Below are 21,445 nucleotides of genomic sequence, written 5' to 3'. Positions count from 1 at the left end.
ACGGAGAATGGAGAGCGAGCCTCCTACCACCCCTGTGGATACTGGAGGTAAAACAAATCCTTACTCACTATCAAAGTTTTCCTTACTACTCAATTCTGTATTCTTTATCACCTTTTTTCTAATACCACCTTGACTAAAAAGTCAGCCCTGTTTTGAAAGTGATTATATAGGATCATTATTCTATGTTATAACTTGCATGATGATAGAAATGATATTGCAAACAGATGATCATCATTATCATATTCATAAAGAAACTAAGCTCAGGCCCAGTTAAGAGTACTCCAGGCCTAATACTCTTTTCTTCAATAATTGTCATGTGTCGCGATCATGTTACTTAGCAATTTTAAAAAACTAAGGTTTATATAATAAGATAAGAAATACATGCATGTTTGTTTCTTCAATAATATGATATTGCAAACGGATGATCATCATATATAAAAAACCCTACTATATAGATTGAGAAAGTGACAGATATTGCTCATAGCTTATATTAATATTATTCTTTAAATTTTTTAATATTATTACTTAGATGCATATATTTGTTCCGGCCATATAAAACTCAACTACACAAATTGTAGAACGAATGTTTTTGATTTTGTTATTTCCAGGATTAGGAAAATATACTACATAAAATTAATAGAATTACTCTATTTTAGAGTTAAATATAGAGTCATACTAAAGGTGAAATTTTAGAGTTAAGTGGTGGAGATTTGAGTTTGAGATTTGAAATTTTATAAAATAAAAAATAAATATTTAAAATTTGAAAATAAAAATTTTAAAAATAGTTTCAAAAATTATTTTCGAATTACAAAAATAAAATAAAAAAAATCGAAAAAATTTAAAATATTTTTTAAAAATTTTCGAATTTGAAAACATATAATCTAAAACTTAAAAAAAATATTTATTTTTCTATTTTTTTAGGTTTTTTATTTTTAAATTTTTATATATCTAGGGTATTAGGGTCATTTTACCAAAAACATCTCATATTGACCTCCAAATATTTAATACGCGTCTTTGGTATGCTATACCAGTATTATTAAATTAAAAATGCTATACGTATTAAACTATGCTAAATCTACATAAAATTTACATTACACCCAAATCCCAAGTATATGTCTATTTAAAAATATATATATATATATATATATATATATATATATATATATATATATATATATATATAAATATTTCGTTTGATGTATATATATATTAATTACAATAACAAAATATATACAATAAAAAAATATACAATATATTTTAAAAACTGATCATAACAATGTAGTTAAATTAGTACTGGTGGTCACAATACCATTAATATTATTTCAACTATTTCATAAAAATATAAATTATTCAAAGTTTCAAATATTGAATGTACTTCTTTCTTGGCGAAAAAAGAAGATCAAACGAAATATTTATATATATATATATATATAAAAAGCAAAACAATGGAAAATACAAAAAATCACATCATACCATATATAAGATCAAAATAGATAACGAGACTAACAACAAATTACATTGTAATTATCAAAGTCAAATTCCATTTCATAAGTTTCAAAACCCAACTAACTCTCGGACCAGGCCCAATTGTAATTTTATATGAAAACGACCCAAATGTCAACAATTTCAATTGGAAAATTGAGTGCTTCATCTTCCTCTTACGCGAGGGAAAGTCGGGAACATTCGTCTTACATCTCTCAACTGCGATCTCATCAAATCTCACCGCCACGATAGAGCCGAGACATTCCTCTACTGATTGATCAAGGCGTCAGAAATTCAGTGAGGTCGATTACCCATTCGGAGAAAGCTATCAGTACCGACCTCAAGTCCCGTTCAAATCGTTCGATGAACGTCTCCAAAGAAGCCGTCGGTTATTCTCCAGTACGGTTCCGGCCATCGGAGGTTATTCTCGCCGTTATCATAATCACGAAGCCTCTATCGGGTACCTCTATCTTTCTCTCCGAGGCTTTACGGTTCAAGGTTCTTTAGATCCTAAGGACCCTTCTTTAGATGATACGTTTAGGGTTATCGATAGAATAGGATGGTCTTACACTGTGATGCATGTGCATCCGTTCTGCCCCAGGGTTGTGAGAGAGTTTATCTCAAACAAACCCTTCAATGATGAAGGTGCTCTAATTCGGGGACATGTGTTCCACTTTACCCCTTTTGTGATCAATCAATTGATGATGACACCATCTGTTAGTCGATCTTTTGGGTGGAGAGAAGTTGTTCTGAAGCAAGCCATCTCACACCTCACTGGAGGCCAATGCTCCGGATGGACAGGGTTCAGTCTCAACAATCCTTTCCAAGTTCTATACCGCGTTTGTGAACTGAATTGGCTTCCAGGTCATGATTCTGACTCAATGATGAAAAATCGACTCCGTCTTCTTTATGCTGTAGCCAAACACAAGCCAATTAACTTTGGTGATCTTGTGTATGACCAAGTTATCAAGATGACTCACAAAACAGACTGGGACACAAACCTGATTTTCCCAAACCTCATCTACCAACTCTTGATGCTTCAAAAGGAGGTTCCTTTGCTACCAGGAGACGAAGACCCTATAGGAAGAGGTCTCCCAATCTATGGGTTTGCAGATGACACAACTGGAGCAAGAGGACGTAGAAGGCTGTATTAGTTTAGCAGCCAACTGATTTTTTGTTAGGTCCATCACTCTTCTCATGAATGTGACTAATATATGTTCTTTTTGCAAAGTTGCATCTCTCTGAATCCTCTAACTGTTGTAGTGTAAAAGACAGTAATTTTTTTGGTATGGTATTATTGTCTAAATCCAAAAAAGTCCAGAGTAATGTAGTCAAAATATTTCTTTATATGCTTGAGTATATAATAGGTGTTGCAGTTGCTTACAAGTGCTTGACACATTAGGATAGTTATAAGATTTCAACATATTCTGACATGAACTAAGAAGAGATGATGCTTCTCTGTTTTTGCTAGAAGCGATGTGTTGTGGAAAGAGGAGATATACAGCTATAAAAGATGCAGGCGAGATGGAAACTGGATTATTGTGAGTAGTTTATGTACTCTCTTTGTTTATTCCGTTTTTATTGGTCTAAAGACCACTGCTGATTTCTTCTGATCTTTGGTAATCAACAGCTTTCTTCTGGGGTTTGTCTTCCCACCTTTGTGGTACTATGCTACGTTTCTTTATTTCGGGAACTATTACCGCAGAGATCCTAGAGAAAGAGGACTATGGTCGTAGAGGTAGATACTATATAGTCTGGAGCAGATGACTGAAGATGTAGAATTAACGCCGGAAATGTGGTGCAGAGTAACTATATATGCTATCATAGCTACAATTTAATGTTTCTTATACCATTCGCTGTTTTGTCCTAAATTTAATACATTTAAGTTATAAAATATATATTTTCAAAAAACTACAACACAAAACCATTATAAAAAATAAAAATAATACATCATGGATTTCATAATAAAAAAAATAACAATCATTAGTTTATCAAATAAAGTTTATGAAGAAATTAAAGAATAGGAAATTAAACTATTTCATCTAATTCATAAAAATATAAATTATTCAAAGTTTCAAATGTGAATGAAAAAACACATCATACCATTTATAAGTTTAAAATAGACATGAAAAAATATTAAAACAAATTACTTTGACATGCTAATGTTCTTTGTTAGTTATCAAAGTCAATTTTTATTTCATAAGTTGTAAACATATTTTATAATATCGAAGGATATTTGGTATAACATAAAACTGATTAAAATACAAAAAAAAAGAAATTTATATAGTAATAAGATAAAAACTAATAATTCAGATATACAAGCTACGTCTAGCACCATTTACCAAAATAATATAACAACAGTTGGATCAATAACTTCAACCTTAACCATCCTTTAAAAAAAAAAGCATTATACGCAAGTTTATTTCAATTTAATAATATTATACGCCCGGAAAAACTCTCTAGCATAGATAAACAGAAATGTAAATCAATGTTCATAATAAGCTTATTTAAATTATATTTAGATTATACATGACACCTACATATATGTTGTCTCCTTTACAAAATGCAATATATAATGGTCGACACTTTAATCAAACCAAAAATATTAAAATATATTTGACCACAACTTACTATGGTATATTTCAAATTTTTATAACAATATTTATTTACAAATCTAATTATTTTTTCAACAACCAATAAATTTGTATATAGTTTGGATACCATATCTATTCAAATTTTTCAACTCATCCCCTAATTTTTGTAATCAATTTTAAAACAGGTAATTAAATCACTACAAGAAAACACAGTTTTAGCAAGGAAATTTAACGATGAAAACTAATCCTCGTGAAATTACGTTGACTTAACGATGAAATTGCGAGGAAATAAAGTTTCCTCGTAACGGCCTTGTAAAATACCGAGTAATGCGTTTCCTCGTAAAATCATCGTAAGTTGACGTGGTTTTTCCGAGAAAAATGTGTTTCGTCGCAAATTCGTCGTAAAATTAGCATGATTTTTACGAGGAAATAACTTACGAGGAAAGAACGAGAAATCCACCAACTTAACACGTTTTTTTTGCCACCAACCTAATATTTCGTCGTAAATTCGTAGCAAAATTCAACTACCAGATTCGAAAATTTTCTATAAATATGGAGGTTTGAACATAATTTTAAGCACACCAACAAGAAAAAAAAACGTGAAAAAAATGTCGGGCTTGGGAAATATTTTCGAGTTGCGGAGGTGGATGTATATGCATAGAGATGCTAACGGGAGAGTGACGAAAGAATATCTTGCTGGGTTGGAGCGTTTTATGCATCAAGCAGATTCTACACCGCTCGCCCAAGAAAGCGGTAAAATATTCTGTCCTTGTAGAAAATGTAACAATTCAAAGTTGGCAAATCGTGAAAATGTTTGGAAGCATTTAGTAAATAGAGGTTTCACGCCAAATTATTATATCTGGTTTCAACATGGAGAAGGTTATAGTTATGATCAGAATGAAGCTAGTAGTAGTAATAGCAACTTTCAAGAAGAACCGGTTGATCATCAATTGCATAATGCACATAGTTACCATCAGGAGGATCAGGCAATGGTAGATTATGATAGGGTTCATGATATGGTAACTGATGCATTCGTAGCTCATGATGATGAAGATGAAGAACCTAACATAGATTCAAAAAAGTTTTATGAAATGTTAGATGCGGCAAATCAACCACTTTACAGTGGTTGTAGAGAAGGTCTCTCTAAATTGTCATTGGCTGCTAGAATGATGAATATTAAAACTGATCACAATCTACCTGAAAGTTGCATGAACGAATGGGCAGATTTATTTAAAGAGTATTTGCCGGAAGACAATGAGTCTGCTGATTCTTATTATGAGATTCAGAAACTGGTTTATAGTCTTGGGTTGCCTTCGGAGATGATAGATGTTTGCATCGACAACTGCATGATCTACTGGGGAGATGATGAGAAGTTGGAAGAATGTCGATTCTGCAAGAAACCACGATTCAAGCCGCAAGGAAGGGGACGTAATAGGGTACCGTACCAAAGGATGTGGTACCTACCAATTACAGATAGATTGAAAAGATTGTACCAATCGGAGCAGACTGCTGGAAAGATGAGGTGGCATGCCGAGCATACTCAGACGGATGGTGAGATGACTCATCCATCAGATGCAAGAGCCTGGAAACATTTTAACAAAGTACATCCGAATTTCGCTAGCAATAGCCGGAATGTGTACCTCGGATTATGCACAGATGGATTTAGTCCATTTGGAATGTCAGGGAGACAATATTCATTGTGGCCAGTCTTTCTTACGCCATACAACCTGCCACCGGAGATGTGCATGCAACGGGAGTTTTTATTCTTGACCATATTAATACCCGGTCCGAAGCATCCAAAAAGGTCACTTGATGTTTTCCTACAACCACTGATAAAAGAGTTGAAGGATTTGTGGTCAACAGGGGTGAGGACGTATGACTGCTCAACGAAGAAGAATTTTACGATGCGAGCTATGCTTTTGTGGACCATAAGTGACTTTCCTGCCTATGGGATGTTGTCTGGATGGACTACACATGGGAGATTAGCTTGTCCATATTGTAATGGAACGACAGATGCATTTCAACTGAAGAATGGTAGAAAGACAAGTTGGTTCGATTGTCACCGTCGATTTCTTCCAGTTGGCCATCCGTACCGAAGAAACAAGAATTTGTTTAGGCACAAAAAGGTTGTGAGAGACACTCCTCCTCCATATCTAACTGGAGAACAAATTGAAGCGCAAATCGACTACTACGGAGCTTACGAAACAGTTCGCTGGGGTGGTAATTGGCATGTCCCTCGTAATATGCCTGATTCTTATGGTGTTCATCACAACTGGCACAAGAAGAGTATATTTTGGGAGTTACCATATTGGAAGGATTCTTCTGCGCCACAACCTTGATGTGATGCATATAGAGAAGAATTTCTTTGAGAACATCATGAATACAATATTGAATGTCCCAGGGAAGACAAAAGACAACATAAAATCGAGGTTGGACTTGCCGGATATTTGCTCAAGAAGTGAGTTACATATAAAAAGCAATGGCCAAGTTCCCGTTCCAATTTTTAGATTGTCTTCAGAAAAAAAGTCGGTTTTGTTCAATTGGGTGGCATCAGAAGTGAAGTTCCCTGATGGGTATGTTTCAAATCTTTCAAGATGTGTTGAAAAGGGTCAAAAGTTCTCCGGGATGAAGAGTCATGATTGTCATGTCTTTATGCAACGACTTCTGCCATTTGCATTTGCGGAGCTACTTCCAACAAACGTACATGAAGCACTTGCAGGTAGTTTACAATAGGACAATAATATTAAATTGGTTTAGTTTACAATAATAGTATTTGACTAACAATGTGTTTAATTGTTTTTGGAATAGGCATTGGAGCATTTTTCAGGGATTTGAGCACACGCACTCTTAAAGAAGAAGTCGTAGAACAGCTTCAGGAGAACATTCCTATCTTATTGTGCAACTTGGAGAAGATATTTCCTCCAGGCTTTTTTGACGTGATGGAGCATCTAGCTATCCACCTCCCATATGAGGCATTGCTTCGTGGACCGGTACATTACGGATGGATGTATCAGTACGAGCGAGCCATGAAATATTTGAAGGGAAAAGCAAAGAACCTCGCCAAAGTTGAAGGTTCTATAATTGCTGGAAGTTTGACAGAAGAAGTTTCTCACTTCACATCGTACTACTTTGCGTCAAAAGTACGTACCCGAAGAAGAGCTCCAAGAAGATATGATGATGGTGGCGTTGCGCCCACATATGCAGTTGTTGGTGTTCCAGAAATCTTTAGCCAGATTGGACGACTTGGTGGGAAATCAAAACAGGTTTGGTGGTCGAGTGAAGAAGACGCTCATAGTGCACACACCTATATTCTACTCAATTGCGAGGATCCATTGATGCGTTATTTTGAAAGGTAACTTAAATTGAGTATACATTATATAATTGAGAGAGATTAATTCATGTAAAATGTGATTTTACAGCATGTTTGTTTCACAAGTCGAAGAAACATTTCCTGGTATATCCACAAGTGACGTAGACAAAAGAAAAGATCAACACTTTGTTAAGTGGTTGAAGAATCATGTATTAATCAAATACTTTTAAAATTTTCATACATGAATGATTTGTATTTCAACGTTCTTTTTATTTTTAAATAGGTTGATTATGACGACGATGCAGATTATCCTAAGTGGTTACACGAAGTAATTCAATCTCCACTTGTAAAGGTCACCACATCACAGATGTATTTCACACGAGGCTATACTTTTCACACATATGAGTATGGTAAACAGCGGGCAACCAGTAACTATGGAATTTGTGTGAAAGGAGAAACAGATTTCTACGGAATCTTGACGGAGATTATTGAAGTCGAATTCCCAGGGATATTGAAGCTAAAATGCGTCCTCTTCAAGTGTGAATGGTTCGACCCCGTCGTCAATAGAGGTGTTCGGTTGAACAAATTCGGTGTTGTAGATGTCAACGGTGGCCGGAGGTACAACAAATTCGAGCCCTTCATCTAGCTTCACAAGCAGACCAAGTTAGCTTCCTTCCATACCCTCGGATGAGAGAGTCGGGTATAAATTGGTTAGCCGTGATCAAAGTTACACCTCGAGGACGAATCATCATAGGAGAAGAACCACCATTGCAAGAAGAACAAATAAATGAAGTTCATGAACCTGAACAAGAAATTGATGACATCCTTCTCATTGATCCGCATAATCACGAGTATGAAGATCTTACCGAAGATCCCACGGAGGAAGCTGTTGAAGACGAGTTTCATGAAAATGATGATGTTTCAAGTGATGACGAGAATGTCGATGAATCCGATTAATGTATTTGATATTTGTATGAGTTTGATTTATTATATATAATTAAAGATAATGGGAGTTTATTTATAAATAAGATATCGACATTAATTATAAGTAAAGGAATTGTGTTTTTATAATTTTCGGTTTGGATTAGAATGAATTGCTTGAGGTTAAAGGATAGAAGTGTTTGATATATGAAGTAGAAGATAAAGAAGATGTGGTTTGGGGTTTGGCGTTTCGTTTTAGGGGTTTAGAGACAGTCGTCGTAATTTCCACGTTACCTCACGGGAATTTTACGACGATTTATAATACATTACCTCGCATATTCCACGGTAACAGTAAACGTCGTAATAGCCTCGTTAACTTACGTGGAATAAGAGACGCTTTATAATTAAAAAAGCGGACCTCGCTTATTCCACGTAAGACCAAAACGTCGTAAGAGCCTCGTGAACTTACGTGGAATGAGCGAGGTTCGCTTTTTATTTTACTTTTCGTCGTTAATTCGTCGGTAAATATAAACCCTAAACTAAAATGAAACCCAAATCCCTAAACCCCAAATGTGCAAACCCTAAAAAAAATTATTTTCTATTTTATATAAACTTAAAAAAAAAAGAGAAAAAAGATATTGGAAACACATATGACGAGATACGTAAGATATTGGAAACACATATTAAACCTTTCATATTTGATACGTAAGATATTGTAAAATTGTTTTTCAACGTATTAAACCTTTCAAATACGCAGGCCCTCTTCATTTCCTCTCTATTTCCTCTCTACAGCCTCTCTATTTCCTCTCACCATGGTAAGTCTCTCATTCCTCTCTAAGTAGTTTAGGGAATTTAGATTAGGTGGTTAGTTTAGGGAATTTAGTTTACGAAATTAGTTTAGAAAATTTAGGTTTCGTAATTTTATTAATTACGTAGTTAATACTGTTCATAATTTTTTTTTTACTCTTGACTTTAATTTAGAAATTTAAATTTTGCAGACTATTCGCAAGCACCAGCGTACTGCTCACTACTCGCAGATGTTCGGTCCACCGGGTAGTCGGTTAGACCCGCCTTCACTTCTCGGTTCTTCTTCAGCTCCCGGTTCTTCGGGTCAGCAGGAGACCGTCCCCGAGACTCAATCTTCTCAGAGAGTCTCGCCTTCTTCTACGGCATCGCCATCAGTTCCTCATGTGCCTCCTCCGATAGCTCCTCATCCGATGCAAGCTCCTCATGTGCCTCCTCAGATGCCCGCCAATCAGGTTCATGCTGATTTGATGGTGCCACCGAGTTGTCCTTACTCTCAGTACACTGTTGAGGACATTCTCGGTTTGCCAGGCAGAGAAGGCTTACCGATCATAGACCCCGACCGACCTGACGGAACTCTCTGGTATGTATGTCACATTAATTTTTTTAAATTCATTTGTGACTTTAATAAATATTTAAAACTTTAATTTTTTTTTTTTTTTCAGGTTTGGGGTTGATAACTGCCTTGCAACAGAAGTAACCGAGACGATTAAAGGTCACTTCTCCCAACTGGAAATCCACTCCGATCTACATCAGAAGGACGTGGTTCAAGATTTACGCTGTAAGTTTTTACAATTTATTCCTGATTTATATTTTTTTAAATTTTATTTTTCTAAACTAATTATTAATATTTTTTTTTTTGCAGCAAAAATTTAATTGGTCCATGGGGGTCACTGAGAAGGTGCGGAAAGAGTTTATCGACAAGGCGAAGAAACGTTTGTTGGACACGGTCTCCAACTGGAAGGGTGACTGGATCGTGAAGGGCTATGAGCGGGGCAAACCCTCAACCATCACCACGGACGTGTGGGATGGCCTCATCCGTTATTGGAGGGATCCTGATGCCATGAGAGTCGCCCAGTCTTGCTCCGCCTCCCGTAACTCGGTAGATGAGCACGGCCACAGGGCGATGCAACATAGTACGGGCCAAAAGCCACACGCCCGCATCCGTTTGGAAATGGTACGTAATTTAAATATTTAACTTTTTGATTTTTAATATATATATATATATATATAATAAAAACTTTCTTAACTGTTTTTAGGCCAAGGAGTTGGGACGTTTACCGACTCTTATGGAACTTTTCGATCGGACCCACAAGAACAAGGCGGGCGGATTTGTAGATGAGAAGTCTGAGAAGATCTACAATGATGTGGCAGCTCGTATTGACGAGCGTGAGACCCAGCTGGCGCAGGAGTCCGCCGACGGATCACCCGTCGTCTTATCCACAATAGAAGTGGATAGAATTTACGAGGAGGTAAATTTTATATAAATTTTTTATTAATTCCATTTTACTTTAAAATTTAAATTTTAATATATATTTTATTGTTTTTTAAGGTCGCTCCTAGGAAAAAGGGACGTGTGTTGGGGATTGGTTCCGTCAACGATGTTCCGAGAGCGACTTCCTCTTATGGCCAGAGACGGGATGATGAAGTCTCTCAGCTGCGCGACGTGTTGGAGACGACACAACATCAGCTGACGTCGACACAAAACGAGTTGGCCTCGACAAAAACGTCGTTCACAGCTCGTATGAGTGGTCTCGAGAACTTCTTGGACGTCATAGCGGCCACAAATCCGGAATGGGAGGCCCTGTTCAGGACCATGAAACAACAAAACCCCATTCCAGGCGAGACATCCGTGCAAGTCAACGAGGCAGATCTCTCGAGAAGGAGCGAGGAATTCTACGACGCGGCAATGCAGCATTAGATTTTTTTTTTGTTATTGTATTTTAAAATTCAAAAGTTATTTATATATTATATAATTTCATTTTGATTCGGCCAAAAAAAATTTTCTATTCGATTTAATTTCAATTAAAATTTTATTAATAAATTAAATAAATATAATTTTTATTTTATTTTTATTTATAAATTCAGTAAATAGAAAACAAAGTAATTTCGTCGCTAATTCCCGATGTATTAACGAGGAAAATTAACGACAAAATCTCGAGGAACTATTAACGAGGATTTTACGTGGATTCTATTTCGTATACTTTACGATTCAATTACGACGAAATATTTTCGTGTTCTTTACGTTTTTATTACGACGAATATATTTAGAGGTTTTTGCGGGTCTTTTACGACGAATCCTTTTCGAGTTTATTACGAGGAAGCACAACGACCGCGTTACGTGGAAAGCCCACGTGGTCTTTACGAGGAAAACTTAATTCTTCTTTACGAGGAAAATATAACCTCGCTAATGGACGAGGAAATGGCGACGAATCTTCTCTTACGACAAACATATAACGACGAAACGCCTTTTATCGCCATTTCCTCGTAACTCTTCTTTTACGAGGAAATAACGACGATTTTGGCCGTCGTTAAATTTGTGTTTTCTTGTAGTGAATTGGAATGCCAAATCTATTCCAAGTATATTTATTCTTGAGTTATTCTTGGGTTCACCCCCTAGGGTGAACCTCTAGATGCACCGGCCAATAGGATTTCATTATTTCAAATTCGACATCTTTTAAAAAAGGAAACAAAATATTATCAAGTTATATTATGTTTTTAAAAAAAAAAGTAAAAAAAAAAATAGCAGCTACAGAAAAAAGAATTAAAAAAATATTTTTAACGTCGTCAGCAAAATACTAAACCCTAAACCCTAAACCCTAAATCCTAATCCCTAAACCCTAAATCTTAATCCCTAAACCCTAAATCCTAAACCCTAAACCCTTGGGTAAACCTAAACCCTTGGGTAAACCCTAAACCCTTGGATAAACTCTAAACCCTTGGGTAAACCCTAAACCCTTGGATAAATCCTAAACTCTAAATAAAAACACTAAACCCTAAAACTCTAAACCCTAAATCCTAAACCCTAAACCCTTGAGTGTTTTCGTGTTTAGTGATTTTGATTTAGAGTTTAAGATTTATCTTAGAGTTTAAGATTTATCCTAGAGTTTAGGGTTTACCCAAGGGTTTAGGGTTTAGGATTTATGGTTTAGGGATTAGGATTTAGGGTTTAATGTTTTGCTGACGACGTTAAAAATATTTTTTTTGTAATTATTACTATTTTTTATTTATTTTTTTTACCTTTTAATTTTAAAAAGATAATATAATTTGACAATATTTTGTTTCTTTTTTTAAAAGATATCGAATATGAAATAACATAATCCTATTGGTTGGTGAACCTCTAGGTTCACCCTAGGGGGTGAACCCAAGAATAAGTCTTTATTCTTCAGCTCATTCCCTGATTTCCTCTTTCTATTAAAAATCGGAAAAGTAGATTATGGCAAAGCTTCACTATTTCATACCTATATTAAATGTAACCCAATATATAGAGTAAGAAGATTATACGATTTGCCTAAAATCACGCTTTAAAGAATTACACCTACTCATGTTCCTTGTGCAATACCCACATGATAACTTGGGATTTTAAATTAGGGACTGAACCTTCCTAATATTAACAATTATTCATATTGAAATCAAAACAATAAAATCTCGAGAGATATGATCTAGAGTATGAATCAAGTTACACGGAAAACAAACATATCTCCCCTTCGACCTCTTCTTATTATAAATAGCAATCACCTCTTCCTAATCAAATCCACACCATCAAACAAAGCAATGGCTACACAAAAGCAAATCCAAACATCAAGTGTTTCTAATGAAAAAGTGACCGTTCAAGACTTGAGGCCCCGACACACTACTAAATTAGTTCATGTGAAGGTTCTACATTCTTGAATCCAAAACATTCAGGTGAAACCATGGAATAAAACGTTTAGACTAATAACACATCAATAAAACTATTATTGTAACTTTTGGAAAAGTTCCATACATAGATGAAATAAAAAATTTCCTCTGACAAATGAGGAAGGCAGATTATTGATGAGGATGTGAAGCCTTAGAAACAAACATATTATGTTTGTTGTTAAATAGATTTTTAAGATTTCTTCAACAGGTTTGACTTTTTAAATATTTTTAAATATATAACATTTCCTTACAGACAATACTTGTCTCTATTATTTCTAACATGAAATTTGAACTTTTCGAAAAGTTCTACGCTGCAGAAAATAATTTACTTCCCCTATTTAAAACAATAACACCAAATCAATCAAACTTCAGTTTCAATCCTAATTACCGATAGTCACTTCCATTCCTATAGCTTCTAAAATTCTGAGAAATGGTTAATAGTTACTTACAGATTATATAATTGCAGAAAGGTTGGAGAAATATCATCACTTCCCTTCAGTATTTCAATTGGGTGATTCATGTAATAAACATATGGTCCTATACAAGTAACAAAGTAAACATAATATATCACAGTACGTTGGAAACAAATGTAAAGGATTAAAAAAGATATATGTCTTAAACAATGCGATCTTTGTCTTTTATGAATTAATTCACTACATAGAATCAAGAGAGAATTGGATTAATATACCCAAAAACATCCAATATTAGTTTTCTACACAAAGCTGCTGAAAACCCTTCCTTCCCTGTAGTAGAATTAGGTGTCATGCCGGAAATGGCCCCAATGTGTGTACACACAGTGAGAGAGAAACCTGATTCTAAATCTAAGTAGATATGTCACTTGGTAGTATACGCTTCTGTTCGACTTGTAGGTTTGTAATAGAGAGCTTTTGACCACACATTTTCAACTGTATTACACGTAAATTGTTGCAATCTCTAATTTGACATTCGTACGTAGCGTCTGGCATCTAAATAGTATATATGCACTTTTATGAATAAAATGTTGTTTTGGGATAATATGAAAACGAGATAAAATCTAGTATGATATAGTTAAGGCTTAATTATCTTTTAAATTAGTACTATAGCTAACTCTAATAACCTCTAACCATTACATTAACATGATTATTACAAAGAGGTGATAATATTAGGCATGAGATATATAGCTAAGAAAGCATTATCGTTTACTACTATGGCGCTAACATAATAGTTAGACATCTAACATGAGTACGTATATACTAAATATTCGGTTTAACGAATAATAATTTGTTTTTTTTTACAACGAAATTCTATTATTCAAGCTTGAGGTGGTCTGGGTAGCCAGACCGGAATAGAACAACCAATAAAACATAAATCTCTATAGAAAGACCTCACAGTCTTAGCTAAAAGGTCTGAAATATGGTTTTGCGCTCGTGGGATATGAGTGATCTTGAAGTCCGGAAAGCATATCTTCAGAGTCTCTATCCTTTCCAATTATGTTGCAAAGCTTGGCCAAGCATGAGACTCCTTAATCATAACGATCAAATCTTTACAATCCGTCCCAAAACTCTGACATGTTGAATGCTGAAGCATACTCTCCATCGCCCATCGTAGCGCTTCCACTTCTGAATGCAATGCAGACTCTCGTCTCGGGTGATTCCTGGTGCCCATAAGTTGAACCTTCTCCAAACTATCCATCCATACCTATCCACACCCACTGAATTGTGATGAAGATGTCCAAGACCCATCTATCATGCATATATTACCCAAGCTTAAGACTTGGGGTTCCTCAATATTTTGAACTTGTGGAATAGGTGACACCATCTCATTGGCGTTGAACCATGCTTGGCACTCACTTTCTGCATAACGAACTAGCTCCAGTGGATCCATGTCTATTCCCCTAAAGAGCTTATCATTTCGGGTCTTCCAAATATACCAGATTATCCAGGGATAAGGGTCCCTATCTAATCTTGGCTCGACAATGCTGTTATTTCTCTAGAATAGATAATCCATATTAGCATAGACACTCGGCACCAGAAAGATATCTGGACTCGTTGGTGTTGCTGATAGGGCCCAAGCTTGTAGGGCTGGTGGGCATTCGAAGATTGCATGAGTAACATACTCTTCTAGTTCTCCACATCGCGGACAATAGTTATCACATCTCATATTACGCCGTATCAAATTTCTCGTTACTGCCACATGACCTTCTATCAATTGCCATATAAGATGACATATTTTCTGAGGCGCTTTTATCTTCCAAGCAAAGACATGAAGCTTTGTTATGCTGGGCTCCATTACTTCCTTCTCTTCTTTAGCCTTCAATAAGTTCCGAGCTACCCAATATCCAAATTTAACGGTGTACTGACCATTTTTAGTGTAGCTCCAACAGAAAGTGTCCCGACGATGAGCTGAGCTTATGGCCAAGCTTCTTATAAAAGGTATATCCGCAGGGGCAACATAATCCTCCAGTAGTCGAATATCCCATTCCTTTGATTCCTGATCAATAAGGTCGCTGACTCTCATGTTCGGGTGCAAAACTGGAGCTGCAGAGCGAGCCGGTCTAGATGGTATTGTAGGGATCCAAGGATCCTTCCACACCTTGACCTCATATCCATAATGTACCTTCTGCCTAATTTCCAATAGCAGTAGCTTTCGAACAGCTGAAATATTGGTCCAGACATAGGATGGATTGCTTACAGAGATTATTCTCAAAGGATAATAATTTGTTAAGAGATGTAAAATGTATAATTTCAGTTAACTGTTAAGAGAAGATGCAAAATGTATTTTATGTTAGTAACATGTAAATGAGACAATAAAAATTAACGTCTTATGTTTTCAGCTATTAATAACATGCACAATATATGTTAACATCTAACTAAGTAGATATCATTGACTGAAAAGAATTACACACGAAAGACAACTTCAACCTGGAAACTAAGAAAATGATAATTGGAAACTTATGACACACCTGACATTCTTCGTCTAGATCTTAACGTATAACAATAACTATTAACAACTAACTTTTTATTTATCATAGATTGTCTTTATCATACAAATCTGGGTGAAAAAGGTACTACAAATAATTTTCTCAGGAACCTCACTAGTTTAGCGCGTCCATTTCATATACCACAAAAGCAAACACTTTTCACATCAACACATTCCATTACGCATGAATACTTGTATCACCAGTATAATTGATAAAAAGAAAAAAAGAATCATCAGTACAAAAAAAAAAAAGGAACGAATCATGTGAGGAAAAGATAACGATGGTGATAAGGTGATTGGTGGCAAAATATCTTCTTTGGTTACGTTGTAGTGACGGCTAAAATACGATGCAATTAGTTGAGGTTTCTATAGCCGGAGGTGGTGATGGTGAAACAAGAGAAGGTGGTGGTGGTGGATTCGTAGTATTGTTCCGTTGTTTTCCCTTTTCCTCTTCACTCGTAGTAACTGTGTTCTCAGATATAAAACTGCTGCTTTTACGTTTTATTTACCAAGGGGTTTTTTATCTTCAGTAGTTTTCGTGATTTATTAGGCGTGTGAGATAGGTTACGTTCCGACACAAAATATATCTCATAGGATATAGATTGATAGATACATAAGGGTAAAAGTGGAATAACGAAAAGATCACAGTGCCGTGAGTCCGTGACCAGTGTTTGATCATTTTTTTTAATTTCGGCTTTTGCAGTGCATACACAGTCTAAATTCTCCAGAATCAATACTTAGCTATAAAGTTTTAATGCTCATGTTTCTGTCCCATGTCTTCCAACTGAATAATGGCTCAAACGATTATACTGCGAGACCTGCACAGGCTTAGATTTATCGTGTTGTCCCTCTCAAAGCGGTAAACGATATCTGCGACAGTAACAACATATCAGGTATGTGAAGAAATCGATTTTCTTCATATGCTTATATTATGACTTTTCTAAGCTAAATTCAACAAGTCACCAAGTTTTGACAATAATATAGAAGAATCTTCTTAAATGCTCACCTTATGTTCCTGGTTTCTTCAGATGTTCGACATCTCCAAGAGGTGAACAGTGATGGTGTTCATCTGTTCTCTTTAATAATATTTCAGATCTAATATCCACCTGCATGTTAGGATTTGTCAACAAATAACTCGATTAGGACTCTTTCTATTACATATAGAAGAAAACAAATTGCGGATGAGTAAACGATGGTATACCTTAATATTTCGAGATTCTGATATCCTCTTTACTAAATCTGAGTCGTACATCATTGATTTTCAACATCGACAACAATTTCTCTTCATCTCATCCTTTGTCGATTAAGAGACCGTTCTAGATCTCTTGTCTTTTTTTTTTCTTGCCTTTACTGTTTTTTATTTTAAATCCGAGCGGTCTTTTTTTTTTTGAACAACGGTTATCATATTAAAAAACGGAAAAGAGTTGGGCCCGTAGGCAGGTTTTAAACATAGGGAATTAAACAGCAGTGGGCCTGAAGGACCTGTTTAGCTAAGAAATCAGTTTCCCTGTTCTGAGAACGAGGGATGAACTGGAAACAGATAGAGACGAAGAGAGAAGAGAGGCGATCGATGTCTTGGAGAACGCCGTAAACCTCTTTGATCTGACTCTTGTTGACGATAGCTCTGATGAGCGTTTGGCAATCCGAGAAGACTGTTGTGGATTGTACTCCCGCTTTGATCAATTCCTCAATGCCGTTTCGGAGAGCGAGCGATTCAGCCATAAGGGGAGAGTTGACGTTGTCGAAGATCTGTGAACCTGATCGGGCATGGTGCGGGAGGTGTTTGTTAAGAATCCATGCGGTTCCCGCTCGCTTAGCTGTGGAGTCCCAGGCGGCGTCGACGAAACAGGGGTTCTCAGTATCTAGACTAATCAACCTGATTGGAGCAGCTCTTTGCGGTATGTTTGGGTTAGTCTTTGATATCATTACCGCCTGTGCCTGATCCCATTCCAGTGCTGCTGCTAGGCCTCTTATGGCGATCTCGATGGGAGGGTTGGTTTTGTCTTCGAAGATGAGCTTGTTTCTGGCCGTCCAGAGGGACCAGCAGACCCATGGAAGGAGGGGGGATCGGACCCCTATGGGGGGGAGGCAGAGAGCTTGGCGGAATTTGACTATTGCAGATTTGAAGTCCATATCCTCAGCTATGTGAACTGGCGTTTTGAAAGGGACATGGTTCCAGACTTCTTTGGCAAAGGGGCAGAGGAAGAATGTATGCATTGCAGTTTCAACTTCTTTACACCGAGGGCATAGGGCTGCAGCGTTTAATCCTCTCTTCTGTAGTTCTACCCCTAAAGGTAAAGCTCCTTGAATAGTCGACCACAAGAAAAGCTTGAGCTTTGGAGATGTTTTTGTTGACCAAATGTCCTTTAACCAATTAAACTCTGCCTCAGGTTGAGAGATGGGAGCACTAGGGCAATGACTAGCCTGTGCTGTTGCATTGTACCCTGATCTTGCTGAGTAGATTCCCGTGGTGAGAGGGGTCCAGACATAGGCATCCTCAGCTCCTTTCCTACTTGGTCTTAGGCCTTGGATTTGCGTACTGAAAGCTGGTAAGAACTGATCAATCCTTTTCTTATTCCAAAGGAGATCACTCGTGAGGAGATCTGATACTCTCAGGTCGAGAGCAGATTCATGGACTGGTCCCATTGGTTTGATGCTGTTGTCTAGGGAGATCCATGAATCTTTCCAGACCTTTGTGGTTTGACCATTTCCAATGGCTTTACCCAGGTGTTCTTGGAGTAAGTCACGGCCATGGAGAATGCTTCGCTAACCATGTGAGCATACCGCTGGGAGTTGGGCCTCTAAGAAGCTCCTTTTGTGGCAATATTTACCGGTAAGTACGCGAGCTAGTAGACAATTAGGTACAGTTAAGATTCTCCAAGCAACCTTTCCCAGTAGTGCTTGATTAAAGATTTGTATATCTCTTAATCCTAATCCTCCAGAGGCTTTCGGTTTGGTTAGCTTATCCCAAGCAACCCAGCACATTTTTCTCTTGTCAGTTGTGTCGTCCCACCATAACCTAGTAAGAGTAGATTGAATTCTTTTGCAGAGGCTCATAGGAAGCTGGAAACACGACATGGCGTAGGTTGGGATAGCTGTTAGGACAGACTTGAGCATGGTGAGTTTGCCAGCTCGTGATAAGAATCGCGTAGACCAATTGGAGGCTCTCTGTCTGATCCTGTCGACTATTGAGGTAAACAAATCTCTCTTCCTTCTACCAAAGTGCTCCGGGAGCCCTAGATATTTCCCCACCCCACCTTCTTTTTGAATCCCCAAGATGTGTTTTGCTGCTGACGTGTTTTGCTGCTGACTTTGTTTCTTGTGGGGTTTTGACAGAGAAGGTAATAGAAGATTTGGATATGTTGACCTTCTGACCAGATGCTTTTCATATTCATTTAGGATCTTGGACAGAGACAGGCAGCTCTCCGATGATGAGTTGCAGAACATCATAGTGTCATCTGCAAACAGCAGATGATTTACCCGGGGACTGCCTCGAGCAACGCGGATCCCCCTCATAGTTCCATCAAGCTCAGCGTTTCTACACAGGCCAGAGAGGAGTTCTCCACACAGGATGAAGAGATAAGGAGAGATCGGGTCTCCTTGCCTTATACCACGGTGAGGTTTCACTTTCCCATATACTGAATCGTTTATTAGAAAGGAATATGATACTGTCGAAATGCATTGCATCACCCAGTTAATCCACTTTGAATGAAAGCCTAGTCTTGTCATTACTTGTAGCACAAATTCCCATTCGACGCGGTCATATGCTTTTGATATATCCATTTTAACTGCCATTGAGCACTGTTTTTTGGCTTGAGAGGTCTTGAGATACTGCAGCACTTCATGCGTTATTAACACATTATCTGTAATTGCTCTGCCAGGGATAAAAGCAGACTGATTCTCTGAGATGATCTCTTTGAGGACAGGCTTCAGGCGTAGGGAGAGGAGTTTGGATATCACTTTTTAATAAACATTGCACAAGGGTGGAGACGAACCATTTCTTGGTGGCCCATTAAATCCGAGCGGTCTAAAAGACCAAAGATATATGTTCAGTTTTGTTGGGCTACAAATGAGATGAACCATTTCTTGGTGGCCCATTCTATTTGCAAATTTGTTGGGGTTCCATTCATTAATATCTATTAAACTATCTTTAAGTATATCATTACAAGAAAACGTAGTAGTAACAACGGCGGTTTACGACGAAATTATTTCCTCGTAACTTTTCATGGGCTTTACAACGCAATTACGACGAGACATTATTTCGTCGTAAACTCCATGGTAATTTACGACGAAAGGATTTCGTCGTAAAGTCAATGTAAGTTTACGACGAAAGTACGTGGAATGCGAAATAGTTGTAAACGTTACATCGACATTACAACGAATCATGTTACCGTTATATAAAGGTGAAAACGTGCATTCAATGTGCTTTAACTTACCTAAATTCGTTGTAAAGTCGTTGTAAATGTTCCATGTAAAATCCATGTAAAACTTTTCTTGTAAAATCATTGTTATATTTCTCTATATATATATGTCATTTCCCACAACTCTCTTCTTCACAACACACAACTCTCTTCCTCTCGAACCTGATGGCGTTTAGACTATGTTCCTCATTCAGCCACCAATTACTATTTCGAAGATGACGATAAGGAACATGAGTCATTCGTCTGTCTGCCAATTCAGTGGAGCGACAAGGAGAAGTGGACGGAAGTGCAGTTGGTTTATACTTGAAAGGAACCTCCAACCATCGTCAAAGGTTCCTCTCAAGTACAAACCAGCTGCACTTCCGTCCACTTTCTCCTTGTCATTCCACTGAATTGGCAGACAGACGAACGACACAGGTTCCTTATCGTCGTCTTAGAAATAGTAACTGGTGGCTTAACAACGCAATTACGACGAAACCAACGAAACCAAATTTCGTCGTAAACGCCATGTAATATTACGACGCAAGTACGTCGAAAAGTAAACTTTACATCGACATTACAACGAATCATGTTACCGTTATATTTAGGTGAAAACGTGTATTCAATGTGCTTTAACTTACCTAATTTCGTCGTAAATTCGTTGTAAATAATATGTTAAAACCATGTAAAATCCATGTAAAATATTCCTTGTAAAATCGTTGTTATTTTTCAACTACCCAACTCGAAAATTTCTCTATATATATGTCATTTCCCACAACTCTCTTCCTCACAACACAAAACGGGAGAAAAAAAATCCGAAAAAAATCAGAAAAAAAAAGATTTGAAAAAAAAATCTAAGAAAAAATGGCCGGTGGCGGTAGTATTTACGAGTTACGGAGTTGGATGTATTTGCACAAAGATTCCGACGGGAGGGTGACAAACGCATTTCTGAGCGGGCTAGAGACATTCATGCACCAGGCGGGCTGTACACCGATCACACAGGAAAGCGGTAAGATGTTCTGCCCCTGTCGGAAATGCAAGAATTCAAAATTTGCACGTAGTGAAACTGTATGGAA

At 36.9% G+C, this 21,445-nt stretch overlaps 1 protein-coding gene and 2 long non-coding RNA genes across 3 annotated transcripts; 1 reads left to right on the top strand and 2 right to left on the bottom strand.

Moving 5' to 3' along the window:
- Positions 1 to 1,651: 1,651 nt before the first annotated feature.
- On the top strand, positions 1,652 to 3,623 carry LOC125587476. Its single transcript, XR_007323765.1, has 3 exons — positions 1,652 to 1,942; positions 2,957 to 3,023; positions 3,113 to 3,623. It is a non-coding gene; the product is annotated as an uncharacterized LOC125587476 (long non-coding RNA).
- A 13,170-nt stretch (positions 3,624 to 16,793) lies between these two features.
- LOC125587475 lies at positions 16,794 to 17,352 on the bottom strand. Its single transcript, XR_007323764.1, has 2 exons — positions 16,976 to 17,352; positions 16,794 to 16,839 (listed from the first exon to the last, which is right to left on the bottom strand). It is a non-coding gene; the product is annotated as an uncharacterized LOC125587475 (long non-coding RNA).
- A 60-nt stretch (positions 17,353 to 17,412) lies between these two features.
- On the bottom strand, positions 17,413 to 19,752 carry LOC125587041. The gene is made up of 2 exons (XM_048757149.1): positions 18,835 to 19,752; positions 17,413 to 18,735 (listed from the first exon to the last, which is right to left on the bottom strand). Exons 1-2 carry the CDS (start codon positions 19,750 to 19,752, stop codon positions 17,413 to 17,415), a joined length of 2,241 nt encoding a protein of 746 aa, XP_048613106.1.
- Between the last annotated feature and the right edge of the window lie 1,693 nt (positions 19,753 to 21,445).

This window comes from Brassica napus, chromosome C5, assembly GCF_020379485.1.
Source record: "Brassica napus cultivar Da-Ae chromosome C5, Da-Ae, whole genome shotgun sequence".
NCBI lineage: Eukaryota > Viridiplantae > Streptophyta > Magnoliopsida > Brassicales > Brassicaceae > Brassica > Brassica napus.
The sequence above is the reverse complement of the archived record's forward strand: the minus strand, read 5'-3'. Positions and strand labels throughout refer to the sequence as shown.